The following is a 15,143-nucleotide window of genomic DNA, read 5'->3' on the forward strand; positions in this document are numbered from 1 at the left end:
GAGTAAATTGGATGCTTATCTTGCTGGGATCCTATGACCCCAGCTGACTTCCTGCCCTTTGGGTGGGGGGCTGGACTCAGTGATCTTCTGAGGTCTCTTCCAACCCTAATGTCTGTGAAATCTATGAAATATCTGTACAAAGCATTGTACTCATGCAGAGATCACTGTCTTCTGGGTGGAACGTTGCATGCTGCCCCAAGGTGGTGGCCATGTTAAACTTTATTGGTACAGCAACTAGAGGTCAGAAGTTCTACTATAAAGGCACCAATAAAGTGCAAAATAGGCCTCTGCACTCCAGGAGTATGTCCTGGATTATTGCTAGTCCCTGTGGAAACAAAGTGCACTTGGTATCTGCTTTTTGAAACCCAGATTATATGCTTTTTCTTACCTTTGTCCCAAAAGTAAGTGGTGTTAAGCTTTATTTGTAGCTGACAGCATCTAGTTTCTTGCCAGGCATTGCATGCCTATCTTCCCAGTTTTAATTCCTTTCAAGGGCTGTGGAGTTTGTGTTCTCAGTTGTTTTCATTATGAGTAATTTGTTTTTCTTTTCTAAATTTTTGTCTCAGATAAGAAGAATAAGTGGCACAGGAAAGGCCTTGGCCAGGGCAGACAGATATCAGCACAAGAGGTGAGTAGTTTTCTGCTCAGCTTGGCTTAGTATAAATCTTTATTTTTATTACACAGACTAAGGTTTTTCGCTGAGTAGACTTCAGTTCCAGGAAACATTTTCCATCCTCCAAATACTGACTTTGTTCCCATTGTTAAGTGACATCTAGTGTGTGTGCGTGTGCATGTACATTTTTGTGTGTGTATATATAATGTAATTATCATAAAACAGCTGGGTTATGGTAACTGCTTTATATTCTCATGTGCAGGTTGCTCACATTCTCAGAGAACAAACAGCACGCTTAAGGTTTATCAGCCTTTGCTCTGAAAGTCATGTAGCTCTGGGAAGTAATGCATTATTCTTTTATTTAATGGAAGTTGGAATGAGTTAAACTTTTAAAAATGCTTGGTTTTGTACTTCATGCCACTTTTGAAAGTACTGTATGAAACCTACTTTCAGGGCACCACTTCCAAAGAACCCTTATCATTGTCTTCTCTTTTGAGTTACTCTGCAATTAACATTACTGTATCCTTGGCAGTAAATGGTGGGAAGCTGGACATGATACTGTTTAAACATTCAGTTTCTGGTATCTGTGGTGATGTTGGCAAATTGTAGCTCAGGAGGCTGAACATCTAAATATAGGAAATGATATTGAAAAAGAGGGTTTACATTAGATAGATTTTTGTATGTGGGCTAAGGAAAAGTAATAGAACTAATGTGAAACTTTACCTTTTTATTCTGTTGGATCATCTGTTGCAGGTGGCCATTAGCCATATGTGTAGCAGAAGCATGAATGCATGAGTAGTTCCATTAGGAATTAACTAATGATGCTACATCCATGTGCAGTCACCAAGCAGCTGCCCTAATCCTGTCTGCTAAAGCTACAGATCTTCAGAAAAACAAAACTCAGGGCAAAAGGCTCCCATTGCCCTCCAAAACCCCACCAGTAGCATATCTAATGACGGTGATGGCTTTCATATTGTGATTTATGGTAGGACTCGAAGTATAGAGAAGCCTTTGAAAATGCAGCCGTAGCAGCTGGTGAAACATCAGTGGATTTTAAAGGGGGAAGATACCTATCATATGATCCTGGTATATCCAGAGCCTACTGAAAAAGCGTCTCTCAAAGTTCTGTCATGATATGTTTGCAGAACTTGTCTACACTAGGCAAGGGACTGCAAGACAGGATGGAGGAGCTCAAAATAATTTCCAGCTGTGCTTCAGTCTCTCCATCTCAAACTTGTAAGAAGCATATCTCATGAGTGAATAAACTGTGAAATACAGTGTTCCTTAATTTTTTCTTCAGAGGTGGCCATGTTCCTGAAAAGTAACAGCATTTCTCATGGCAGGAACTCAAGGCCCATAAACTGCAAATCAGCTTCTGCCCTGCAGTAATCTGGGTTTGGCAGAAAGAATCTTTGATACTGGGTGTTGGGAGTGTTAAGTGATAGTTCTTATCACAACTGAGCTGATGTTGAAGCAGGATGTGAGCATCTGTTATAATCTGACAGAGTCCCTGTCTTGCCAGTTGTGCTCAGCTAATTCCTGAGCAAGGTGGCTACTGCTAGTCTGCTCAGAAATACCCTTTTCATACTTCATTTAGGATGACAGGAATTTCTGCTATATGAAAGTTCAACTAGCAATAATCGTGCCTCGGTCAAGCCTTGTGGTCTACAATACTGCCACTACACAAAGCTATCTATAAGCAGCAGGAGTACAGTTTCTTTTGAGAGTGGATCAATAATTGTTTCTTGTGGCACCCATGTGCATACAGTGAATCTTAAAATCAGTCCTAATGTACTTAGTTGAAATGGGTTTCAGATGAAGCATCCAAACATGCCCTTCTAAAGGAGAGAGGGAGTCTTACAAGGGGTTAAATTTGACCATCTGTAATAGCAGGTTAAAGCTCATTGATTTGTAAATAGCACTGATGACCAAGTGGGTTACTTTAATACGTTTTCTTCCTGTTATCACAAAGTGAAGCATAGGTTGTATTAGGCAGAAGTGGTGTACATATTTAAAAAATATATACTGGATATACATAATAGGCAGCACTACATGCTCCACAACAAGATTGCCAGACACTTCCCAGCATAAGACGCTGATTTCAGTTGCTTACTGTTTTGTCACACTTCTGCTTTTTTGGCTGAAATTCTGCATGCTGGGGTGTCTGCTGTGGGATTTTTTTTTTTTTTGGGCGGGGGGGTGGAATTTCAGCCAAAGTATTTTAACTGGTGGGATAAAGCTAAAGGAAACATTTATCTTGCCAAATTGAGACCATCACAGAGGAGGGCTGGGGGTGGTGACAGATGAGGGACGTCTTCCCTTTCCCATGAGAGATGAAGATGCCAAGTATTTGAGTCATTGAGAGAGAACTCTGAAAAGATGGATGGAGGTGAGATAAGGAATGGCACTAAGGTTAGAAGATCCAACTGGGGAACCCAGCCCTCTGACCTGCTGGTTTGTCAGTATCGTGCTATTTGATAACACTTCTTTTCTCATTTTTAAAAGTCTAGGATAATGTAGATGTAGAAGTGCTACAAGGGAATTATGGTTGTCAAGTCAAGCATTCAGAGGTTGGGAAATGCCAGAATCAGGGTTTCCTATGCCACTTGTATTTGGTCCCCTTTGTGTGTTCATTACATGTAGTCCTTAATCACAGGACCATGCTGTTATGTTAGCAGGACCTAAGACGCATTGAGTCATTAGTTAATAAGCAAATTGAACAGAGGAGGAAAAAACATGTACTCTGCTGCTCGTTGTGTTAAAACCACACTCTGAAAATGGTTGTTAGTTTTCCTTATGAACTGCCTTAATTTATACCAGTGTCTTAATCGAGATATGTGAAGCACTTAATCTCTTACACAACTCCTTTTTGAGAAAAGTGTTTATTCCCACTTTACAGTGATGAAATTGAGATACAGAGATTAAGGCATGAAGTATTAATTTTGGGTGTTTAGTTTGAAATACCTGGGGCCATAGTTTTTTCCAGATATGAAGCTGTTTTGTAGCACTTTGATTGCCAGAGCACAGCTTCCATTGACTTCATTTGCAGCTGTGAGTGCTCAGCACTTCTGCAAATGTTTCTTTAGGGTTTCAGCATGGACAGCCAGACAGTAATTGCTGTGCAATTCATAACTGCCTTGGAAAAGTTTCAGTTAAGTAGCATGTGCTCTGTGATGAAGGTGCACTAGAGAAATGGATTCTACCCCATCTGCCTTAATCATGAGACTGCCTTTCAGTACCTGCAACCCATGTAATATTTGCTGCATGCATTCTGTGTTCTGCAGTTATTGAGGCCACAGCTTCCTCAGTATGCAGCTTTTATTGGTCTCCAGAACAGGTTGAAAAAATAGTCTTTTACTTCTGTGGCATGTGTAATGTGTATGCCTGAGGAGCCTGAATTATGACTGTATCTTAATTCCAGTGTTTCCTTACTTTGAAATGTTTTACTTTTGTAAGCATTATGCTTTCTTAACATAGCTCCTTTTATGTAACTTGGGTTCTGTGTTTAAACCACAGGTCAGTCGGTAGAAATTACTGCTAACTGATTTGTCTGCAGACAAGGCACCTTAGCAAGTACCTGCCATTAGTTAAGATAACCCTTTGACTGTTCCAAGGGTTGGAAAAGGTGTTGCAAGATAGAAGATGTCTGACAACAGGAGTGGGATGGGTAGAGAGTTGTGGACATATGCTAATGAGGATTGCTGTATTTTGAACAGTTCTAAAAGAAGCTGGAACTAAGCAAAGGCTGTCAGAGGGGGACCTGCAGTATTTGGAAGGATAGTTTTGGGCTCTGATTGGAATGGCTTATCTAATTGTACTTTGCAAATCTCTCCCTTGTCTAAACAACAGGACATCCTTTCTGTATTTCTGGGAATGCTTGTGCATACTACCAAGCAGTGGACCTGATCTTCCAAGTCCCTTCTGTCTATAGAAATCTATGAGAGGGGAGAGGCCTTAACTACTAAGAAATCAACTGAATGGGTCATTTGAACTCTTTGATCAGAGTAGAATTGAAAAGCTTTAACCCTTCTAATGCAAGGAAAAATGACTTTCATTTGAACTGGGCCTTTCCTTGTAAATGAAAGTCGTTTTCTGTAGAATATAATCCCAGTAGCTGTCCTGTCTGCAAACAGATCTGGCTACCACTAGTCCTTCTTACTCTTTTAGTTATGCCATTTTCATTGAGACTTTTCCAGTGAGATAATGTTGATAGACAGTAGAAAGTGAGCATATCACCTCTTTGATCTCATCTGTCACGCTGTCACTTTCTTCCTTCCTTTTTAATTTAACAACTGGCTTTGTTCTCTCCATTCCAGTGAAGTGAAAACATTTGACCCATCTGGTGACTCTACGCTTCCTACTGTTGCAAAGAAGCGGAAAATTGAGGAGGTGGTAGAAGAGGAGACAGAGGTTAAAATAAAAGCAAAAAAAATCAAATTGGAACTCAAAGGTTGGTGTCTGCATCTCTCTTCCACACTTTGCTGTATGCATTTTATGATGGGATTTAGGGTGACGTTTGGCCTGTCAGTATTTGCATTTGTTTTCCAAAGTCTATAGACATTACATTTAAGAAAAAGAAAAACCAAAATAGGGTCTAAAATTGGACTGTAGTTTGTGTGCTCATACAAAACTGTACTGTCTTTGTAACATTGAGCTGTTGTTGTGTGGAGGGGATTTAAAACTCTGGCCTTCACTGTAAGTTACAGAATTACATCAGTGTGCCAACTTTTTATAGATTTTAATGTGGGAGGTTTGTTTTTGGTGTGTTTGTTTGTTTGTTTTTTTACAAATATGGATAAAAATATTATCCAATGGCCAGGGAATTGTGACCAAATTAGGAAAATTAGCATTTCAAATAAAATAGAGGACCTACAGAAGTGTTATAAGGAGATTTTGCACTTGGACATGTGTTTTAAAATGAACAAATACAAACGTTCTACTGTACAGTGATAAACCTAAACACAGTTACCAGTTCATTCTGTCGTGAGTTACCAGGTAAAAGACCTTGGATTCTAATTTTTGTGGAACCATTAGTTTCTATAATAAAGGTGCCCCCAGTGTCCCAAAGCCATAATGCCCCTGGTGTCCCAAAGGCTACTGCTCTGTTCTAGCTCTAGATACTCTCCCATTACACTTTCTTGCCACACCTTGATGTAACATTGATTTCTTTCAAAGAGAAGCTCCCACAGAGTCCTAGAGTACAATGGAGTCGTCTCATACGTTCATTTAACTTATGCGACTTCATCATACGTGTATGCCCTGGAGTGCTAGTTGTTTGGATTCAGCCTGCAGCTGCCCCCTGCAGTGCTGTCCATGGGGCCAGCAGCCCTACTGGGAAGCTATGCATGCTGGCTGGGTGGGAGTTTGGTGCAGGCTGCCCTGGGCACTGTGGGAGGCTGCCTTGGGGGAGGGAGTGGACTGTACCACTGGGCAAGCCCCCTGATTCTCCTCTACCCCCAGCCAGCTCCTGGGACCTAGCATGCAGCTGCCCCCCGCAGGGCTGTACACAGGGCCAAGCAGCTACATTGGGAGCAGCCCTGCTGGGAAGCTGTACATGCTGGCCGGGCAGGAGTTTGGTGCAGGCCAGCTGATTTTCAAGGGTAATTTTGACCATATGTGATTTTTGCCTTGCATGCTGATTCTAGAACCTAACCCCCATATAAGATGTGACCATACTGTATGCCCTTGTCCTACCTTAGTTAGCAACTCCTCTCCTGGACCCTGCTAGCCCAAATTCAACCCTTCACTAGATCAGCTTTCCTGGCCCATACATGCCTCAGAGTACCTGTTGCCTTAATGGCTATTTGGGGCCTCCAGCCTCCCCTACAGCTGTGCCCAAGCCTTGTAGGTTTTACTCAATACCATTCTGTCCCTTGTAGAGGCCTCCACCTTTTTTCTGGCTGCAACCCTTCAGCCCTGGCCCAGTGATTCAGGTCCAGCCTTCTTGGTTTCAGCCCTGTCAGTTGGTGGGATCTTTGGGCCTCTACCTCTTTTCTCTAGCTCTGAGCCCCTGGCCCCAGAATTTGCCCTCCTGAGCAGTTGGGTGCCTGGTCTCTGCCCCTCTGAACTAATCTCTTCCTTCCTGGGCTATGAGTTTGCCCCTCTTGGGCTACGGGTCCCAAGTGATGAAGTGCAGTTCTCACCCCTGTTGGGCACTTGTTTTGCTCTTCTTGAGCTGCAGGTCCCTGATCCCTGGTTTTGATGCCTTTTGGGCTACAGGTCCCTGACCGTAGTTCTCACCCTATATGGCCACTGGGCCCTTGTCCCTTTCTTGACTGTTGTGAGCCCAGCCAGCAAAAGTAGTGATGTGCCCCTCAGGCACAGCTGGGGGATCTCTACCTCCCCAATAGTTTCAAACCCAAACCAACATCTAAACTGTATTCAAAAGGCAAGCCTTCCAGCTGTAACTAAACTAAAAGCCCTCTGGCTGTAACCCAGAACAGCCCCCCTCACTGACTCTTAGCATAACCCCTAGCTTGCTGGCTATATGAACAAAGCTTCCCTTACTCTGGGCAGCTTCCCCTCCCTGCAAGTCCTCAGAGCATTACTGATGGTTCCAAAGCAGCAAAGTGGCCAGCCATGCACTCCCTTGCAGACTTCCTGGTCCACAGCTTCTTCCATACATAGTAGCTTGGAGGGCCAGACTGTTTGCCTGTTCTCAAGCACTGGCTTTATGCTGCTGCTGAGCCCTGCCCTGACCAGTCATGCGACTCTGCAGCTCCCAAAAGGTGCATTCCTTTCTTGTGTCTGACCTGCCTGCTTTCTCAGCGAGGGCTTAGCTCAATAGCCAGCAGTCCCTTGCTTCTGGGCGCTACCTGTCTGTCTGGGTACAATTTGTTACTCTGCTTCCTCTACCCAAGGAAGTTTGCCCTCTCAAGGCAGGTCTGCCTGCAGCTTGCCACCTATGTGTTTGCTGGTGGCCAGTTCATTTAACAGTTGGGTGGTCTCCCAGCTGCAGTCAGCCTGTTCTAGGCAATGGTCTCTTGACTGGCTGCAGGTGTTTCCCTCCCCTTAATGCAGCTCCTGGCATTCCTGGCTGCCTACCCTCTTGCAGCTAGACTCTGTTCAGCTGCCATGGGTCCTAACTACAGCTTTCTCTCCTCTTAAAGTGACAAGAGCCCCAGGCTCCCTGTCACAGGGTGCCACTAAAAAGTTGTCTCATTTTCCCCAGGTGTGCATGCATGCAGCTGTGCACATGTGCATATAAAGCCTCAAAATAAATGTTTTAATCCTCTCTGTGGCAAAGGAGAACACAGTAACTCAAAAGGGGAAAGAGATCTCTTTAACCCCACTTACTTTTGCATGCGTTTGAGGTAGGGTTAGCTGTGAGCTGCTTCAAGTTAAGTTAGCAACTGCAGTGCTCGCCCCAGGTAAGTGTTGCCAGAGCACAGAGTTGCTTCTCTGTATCCCTCATACTCCCAACTCCAGCAGTGGCAGAGGTGTAATATCAGAGCAATTATACTGGTTCTGCACCACTCCAAGATAGTTTTATGCTGAGGCGGTCTTTCTCTCTGTTTTGGGCTTTCTGATTTTATGGCCCTTTTTGTTCTGGTGCAGTGGCAAGGACTGGAGCCACCGTCTTGCCACTCTGGACAGATAAACTTTAAGGTCCTGGTAGGTCCTGGTCTGGGTTACAACTTCTGTTCTGATACTGGACAACAAGATGATAGAACAGGGGTAGGCAACGTTTTTTGGCCAGAGTGTCAAAAAACACCACAGTGCCTACTTTGGAAGGTGCCAAAGTGCCAGCGTGCGAGAAAAACAAAATGAGGGCAAGGGGTACACGGCAGGATGTCCTGCTGCCCCTTGCCCCTCCAGCCAAAGCCCCTGTCCCCCAGCCCAGGCCCCAGCTAGCAGCAGCTACCCAGAGCTGGGGCTGGCTGCAGCCAGGAGTCTCCAAACGGCTGTGCAGGGCTCTGGCATCAGCTCTGTACCAGCTGTTTACAGCCTGCCCCCTGCTTGCTGCAGCTGCCCAGAGCCTGGGCTGGCTACAAACAGCTGTCAGGCTCTGGAACCCTGCCATCACCTCGGTGCCAGGAGCGGGGGAGAGACTAGGGCTGTGCTACCTCAGGCCCTCCCCCCCACCCGCACTGAGGCACAGATGCGCATGCCAGTAGGGAGCTGATGCTGACCCCTGTGATAGAATAAGGATTCACAAGAATGTTCTTTATTTTAACTCTGATTTTGCTTTTGAAGTACATGAGTCTTCTGCTGCTCACTGCTGTTTCTAAGACCCTTCTGAATGTATTGCCAGTGTCAAATCAACTCTCCTGATTTATAGTCTTATTTCCATATAAAGGCAGATTATGGAAATAATGCTATAATATAAAAACCTGTCTTATACATCCTTATATCTCTTCCCCAAGACTTCCTCCAAAAATGTATTGCCTTGCAGATGTTTCTTACAATGTACACTTCCAAGTCACTGTTGAACTATTAGGAACTAAGAACCACTGTCTTCTCTGTGTGTGGAATTACAGAATAGATTTTTGCTTTGAAAAGTACGTGTATACTTGCTTTCTCAGTGTACATCCTACTCCTTTCAACAGTCTGTTCAACTAGATATCCACTGTAAATTCTCTCCACTTTACAGTCTGACCATCCACTAAAATGTAATTTTGGTGTTCTCTGGCATGTGCTAGACAGACTTTGACATCACTCTCTTCCAGTAGAGAACAGTTTCACAATTTTGGCAAATAGTTGTGTGTTGTAAAGTATACAAAACTGGAGCACATTCAGGAAGCTCATTTAGGTTTATCTAAGCTTTCAAGTCTTTTTATTTTTTTAAATGCAATAGTCTAATTCTTTTTCTCTTGTCTTCCAGCAATATACAGATACCAACTTGAATCCTTGTCTCTTAATAACCCACACTGGGAAGAGCCTTTTTTAAAAGGCTCTTAAATTCCCCAAGGATGGCAGGGATATTCAGAGGCAGGGGTAATACCTGAACTAAATTCTAATTTGTCCCTTTAACACCAGCCTGTTTTAAACCAGTGGGGGGGGAAATGGTATGAATCCATAGAAGCTTACATGGTTAGACAGAATAATTGAAGCTGTTGCTAGCACTAGCGCTAGCCAGCACTTCCAGTAAAGCATTTTGCTTTCATTAAAGCTCATATAGTACACTGGTATGACTTCTCCTTGCAAGACAGGACTTTTAAGACAGAACTGTCATCCTAAAGAAATTAATGGGGTGAACCCTGCAGGGTATGCAGCTTTAAATGACAGGGTTGTATATCATGGTGTTGTGTACTTAGCCATATACCATTCAACCTGTCATATGCATGCTGGAAGAAATGAAATGATCTATATACAAAAGCTTGGTATGTAAATGGATATTATTAAAAGACTGAACAGTGGACGTGCATGAATAGAATTTGGGGTACAGTCCCAGCACAGTGTAAGGACAGTAGTCAAGCTCAGTTATCACAGTGCTGTTGAGTTTCAGTGCCTGATGGGAAAGGTGCTTGGCGTTCTTGTCAACTACTGTGTATTGCAAAGAAACCCCACTGAGCTGAATGACTTAAGTGCTGGACTGGGGGGAAAGAACAGAGTCCTAGGAGCCTTTATCTTTACTCTGTCCTGGTACAAACATTTGAAATCCTGTGATGAGCTCTGCGGGAAACAAGCAGTTTAAACCTTTATGAAGGCAGCCTTCTGCCAGCAACTTGACACGGCTCACGAGTGCTGAATACATTAGCTCCCATAGTAATCTGCGAGACAGGTTCCCTTTGCCTAGTATGTCAGGCTGATGATGCACACAGTAATAGTACAGGCTCATTTTCCAAGGTAACACCCAGCACTGTCTGAAAATATGCTCTTTCACTTAGTAGTCCAGATGAATGAAAACTTGCAGTACAGCAATGGTGACTCAGAAAATAATTTACGCCCCCAATGTATACCTGAATAATTGTACACATGCCATTTGTTTCAGGTTTTTCTTTGTACATGTTATGAACCGTCACAAGTGATCCTATAATTATGTCTTTGCATGTATTAGAAGCAGTGTATTTGCATGCTGAACTTACACGACTGACACGCAATATAATAATATATTGTACATACTAATTCCTTAACCTGGAACCCTCTAAAACTAATGTGGCTTTAAACGTTTTTTATGTTGGAAAAGTGCAGATATTAGCTGTATTCTGTTGTAGACAAAGGCAGAAATTTTATTTACCCATGCTATTTTTGTCTTAAGATTGGACTTGAAGTAGATATTGATGCAGTCTTTTGAGTTCTGTGTCTTGTTTGTTACTTTGAGGATCTAAATGTGTGAAATTGCAGCAGAGCTAATAGGAAGGTCATGTAGTATCACTTTGGTTTTTTGTGTGTGAAGCTTTTCTTTTATCTTTTGCTGGTGTTAATGTGTTAGCTCTCCTATGCTTTCAGAATAGATTCTCTTTTTGCTTTTTGGGGAGTGTTGTAAGAAGTGTTGCTTCCTCAAGTTGCATATCTGGTAGCATCTGTACAGCATCACAGATGCTGCTGGTGTCAGCATGCCAGTTCTGTGGATGATGAAGAATTGATTGATGCATCCTGAACTTATGCATAGCAAGGCGTAACACTATGGAACCCAGTATTCAAGTCTGATTTAGTTAAGCAGATATGATTTGGTAAGGTGCCAATTGGAGCACAAATGCCACATAAGGTGTCAGATCAGCAATAATTTCTGCTTATCTGCAGGTTCCTGAAGTTCTGTTGTCACTAGTAGTAACTTATACTGTACTTGCCCATGTATTCTGATAAGATAACTGTTGGAAGATGGGTCTGAAAAATAAGGTTCACAGAAGTTTAGGGCTGGAATGGACCTTGTGAGATCATCAGGTCCAGCCCCCTGCTCTGGGCAGGAAAGACTGCTGGGATCAAATAACCCAGCAGTCTCCTTTTGAAGATCTTCAGGGTAGGTGCTTGCACACGCACGCGCACACACACACACACGGAGTCTATTCCAGAGTCTGGTGTCATGAACTGTGAAAGGTTATATTAGAGAGGTAAGAGTGTACCTGACCTAACCAGCATACTGTAAGTCATTTTTAGTAAATAGAATTTTCACCATATATCCAATATATGTCCCTGTCTTTATTCTGTCTGAACAGGGGAAGTAGCTCTAGGTTTGCTCAGTCTTGCACATTAGCAAAATGTTGAAATGTTAGTTGCAAATACTTCAGTCTGTGTAAGTCCACCTGTTACTAAAGTATTCCTGTTTGTCTTTAATGTGTAGGCATTGGTATATTTCTTATATCTTGATGCTGGACTCAGTTGAAATCTGCTACTGACTCAGTGAATTTCTGTTTGGATTCTGGTGTCCTTCAGCTGATTTATAGCTGTGGTCAAAATATTCTTAAACTCCTAATGCTGGGGAAGACCTCTCCTGTTAAGGACTGTGCCCCTAGGATAATGCAAAAACAAGTTGAAGTACTTTGATAAGTGGTAAAGGCATGTGGATCTGTTTGGGATGTTTGAGCCTTAAGCAGAGAATGCAAGCTGTCCTTCTGCTGTAAATTTTCATGAGCACTGATAGCATCTCCTTTTCCTTTTTTCCCAGGTACAGAACAGGCAAATGCAGAAGAAGGCGAAGTTGTGAAAAAGAAGAAAAAGAAAAAAGAGAAAAAACATAGAGCTGAGGAAGAGGCCACTTTGGCTGAGGAGCCATGTACTAGTACAGAAGTTGAGGTGAGATGGGAATTACTCTAAATGCTTACTGTGGTACACTTCAGGAAGATATTCTTCCAAAAACATGGGGAAGAGGGGGAATACCCATAGCTCTGTGGAGAGAACTGTTTGTTTGTTCCTTTGTTAGTTAAATTTTGTAATGTTCGGTCTTGTAGCATACTAGAAGGCTCAAGTTAGAAAATAGAATCTAGGAAATTCAAGATTGTCTCCAAGTACATCTCTTCCTCTTCTTCCATACAATGAAATCCCATTCCCAGATTTATAACTCCACCTTCTAAGCCTGGTGTAATGGTCACCTTTCTTTGAGATGACTGGGCAGGGCGTCCTCCAGAACAAATGAGGCATCTCTAAATTAGTCGGGATTCCTGCACCCCTCAAGCTGGAGTGCAAGTACATGGTGCTGTGAATCCTTTAGTCTCCTAAATGGTAGATGTGTAAAGCCACTGAAGGGATTTAGCTGCAGAATTTTGAAATACTAAGTGGATGATGTTCTTTAAAAGGGGATTTTCCTTCCATCTGTTTCAGGCAGCCATTCTAGCTACAGTTGTGAACTGCTAGTACAGGGGTCGGCAGCATTTTTGGGCAGAGTGCCAAAAACATCCACATCTTCAACTTGTAAGATGTTGGCATGCCAGGAGCGGACAGTGGGGGGAGCTGGGAGGGGCCAAATCCTTGTTGTGGCAGCACAGCTCTGACCCCTTGCCCACTGTCTGCCCTGAAGTGCACTTGTTGCTGGTGGTGAGTGCGCACGTACCTCGTGTCATGGAAGGGGCTAGGCATGAATGCCGAGTGCCCCTGGAGGCTGGGGGGGCACAGTAAGCTCCCTCAGGCGGCCACAGCACTGTTGGGGGTGGCGAGCACTGACTAGCGTTGGCGACCACCTACAGATGCTGTCAGCAGAGTCAGCCAGTGGCAATCACAGACACCCCCCCCACCCCCAACAGGTGGTGTCAGTAGTGAGGGAGCAGGGGGTGGCAAGCAGCGACAGCCCGCAGGCACTGTTGGCAGTGTCACCATGCTCAGGGGGGTGCACATGCACCTGGGTGCACCCCTATGCATCACCAGTGGGGCTGGGGTTGCACTGCCACAACAAGGATCAGGCCCCTTGCAGGTCCCTCCACTGTTCACCCTGATGCACACATGCTAAGCAAAATGCCTTTGTGTGCCGTGCTATGGCATGCATGCTGGTGGTTGCCTACCCCTGTGCTAGCAGTTTCTCCCACCATGGGGGATAAGACATTTTTGAGAACTATAAATAGGGACCTACCTAAATCATGGAGGTTGCCTCCATTTTGCAGTCCTGGCTGAGCATCCATAACCATTTTCGCAGCACTCTCTTGAATCCCAGTGTCAAGCAGGGGCAGAGCCAAGAGAAACATCACTGGGGCTGCAACTCCAGCTCCACTGCAGCCCCCAATGGAACCCTGAATCCCAGCGTTCTTTACCTTTCTTTCCGTGGCCTAAATCCCACGGCTCTCTAGTACTTCAGTGAATGGAGGAACAGCAGCTGGAGAAAAGATGACTTTTTTTAAATAATTGTGTGTTTTGTGGATCAGATAGCTTGAGAATGTTGATGATACAGCCACCTAAATGTAAATACATGTAATGCACAGTGTAGGCTAGAATTGTAAATGGTACCTGTCAGAATGTTGCTGTGGGTGTAGCCTGAGTTACAAACCAGTTCTGGTTCTGTCAGATGCTGAAATATGTGGCAAAACCTAAATGGCAGATTGATGTTACAGCTGGCAATTTATTTCCATGTGGATTTAAGAGGAGAGTGTCTTGTTTTGCAAGCGTTAAATGCCCTGAGTTGGTTCTATACTTCCAGGCTTCATCTTGCCCTGTTTTGCATTTACAGGAACCCTGTTTTGTGAGCACTCTTTTTGGAGTCTTAAGGAAGGAAATGAATGTGGCGTGTGTCCCTAATGACTGTTAATGCCTACTAAGCCCCTTCAAACATGAGCCTTCTTCCTGCTTGTGCACACTGCTGTGCTGTGTTATCTGTTGTATTATTGTTTGCTCATATCAATATTTCTGTTTTAATTTTCAGAGTTCAGAGAAGAAGAAGAAGAAGAAGAAGAAAATCAAAGAGCAAGACGACTAAGAGGGAAATTGAACCCTTTTGGTCTCTGCTTCTCATACTATTCTCTGGAACAGTTTCCCTTGCATTCTTCTTCAAAACCCTCCTATACTGAGGGAGGGCGAGTGGAAGATGAATTTGACAACCATCTCCTGTGTCTTCCTAGAACAGAGTATGTCAGTTGTCTCTGCTCCTAGGAAGGCCACTAACCTTTTATAATTCCTCTAATTGATGAGGTCACAATATATCCTTTACACACAGTCATTTTTTGTGATAATAAAAAAAACTTGCCTTTTGTATAGACTTTTGAGCCAAGTTTTGTTTTACCTTGTTCCAGTTTGTTGGCACATAACTCATTTCTGTAACATTTCTACATTAATTGAATGTGTTCGGTTTATAACCAGTAAAAGAAAAAAAAATCTGGTATTCTTAACCTTTTTTAAGCTTAAATGTTCTTATAGTGATTGTCTATAAAGATGGGTTCAAAACTTGTCATACTGCTCCTCCTGCTCTAACATTGTAAATAGTTGTGTATAATAATTTTGGGAAAATGCATGTATAGAATGAATGTACAGTGCAATGGTCATGGTAAACCTTTGGCATTTGGAAGTGATGATTACAGAATGACTGACAAGATTGAGATGCATGTGTTTTGAAGTAACAGGAGTTATCTTCCAGATTGTCACTGTTGTCATGACCAAGCCTTAGAGTAACTCAGTTTTTTGCCACTTAAATACAAAGGATCATTTCATCAACAGCCTAATGAATAAGCTA

The 15,143-nt window shown here is 43.3% G+C and overlaps 1 protein-coding gene across 1 annotated transcript in view; it reads left to right on the forward strand.

Moving 5' to 3' along the window:
• NOP58 (NOP58 ribonucleoprotein) overlaps positions 1 to 14,799 on the forward strand; it is a 43,871-nt gene extending 29,072 nt beyond the window's left edge. The window contains exons 12-15 of the mRNA XM_019553815.1: positions 567 to 628; positions 4,930 to 5,063; positions 12,168 to 12,289; positions 14,340 to 14,799. Coding sequence (XP_019409360.1) covers positions 567 to 628; positions 4,930 to 5,063; positions 12,168 to 12,289; positions 14,340 to 14,393 — 372 coding nt within the window. The 3' untranslated portion in view covers positions 14,394 to 14,799. The remainder of the gene's footprint in view (positions 1 to 566; positions 629 to 4,929; positions 5,064 to 12,167; positions 12,290 to 14,339) is intronic.
• The last annotated feature ends 344 nt before the right edge of the window (positions 14,800 to 15,143 follow it).

Source organism: Crocodylus porosus, unplaced genomic scaffold (genome assembly GCF_001723895.1).
Source record: "Crocodylus porosus isolate Cpor-Errol unplaced genomic scaffold, CroPor_comp1, whole genome shotgun sequence".
Classification (NCBI taxonomy): domain Eukaryota; kingdom Metazoa; phylum Chordata; order Crocodylia; family Crocodylidae; genus Crocodylus; species Crocodylus porosus.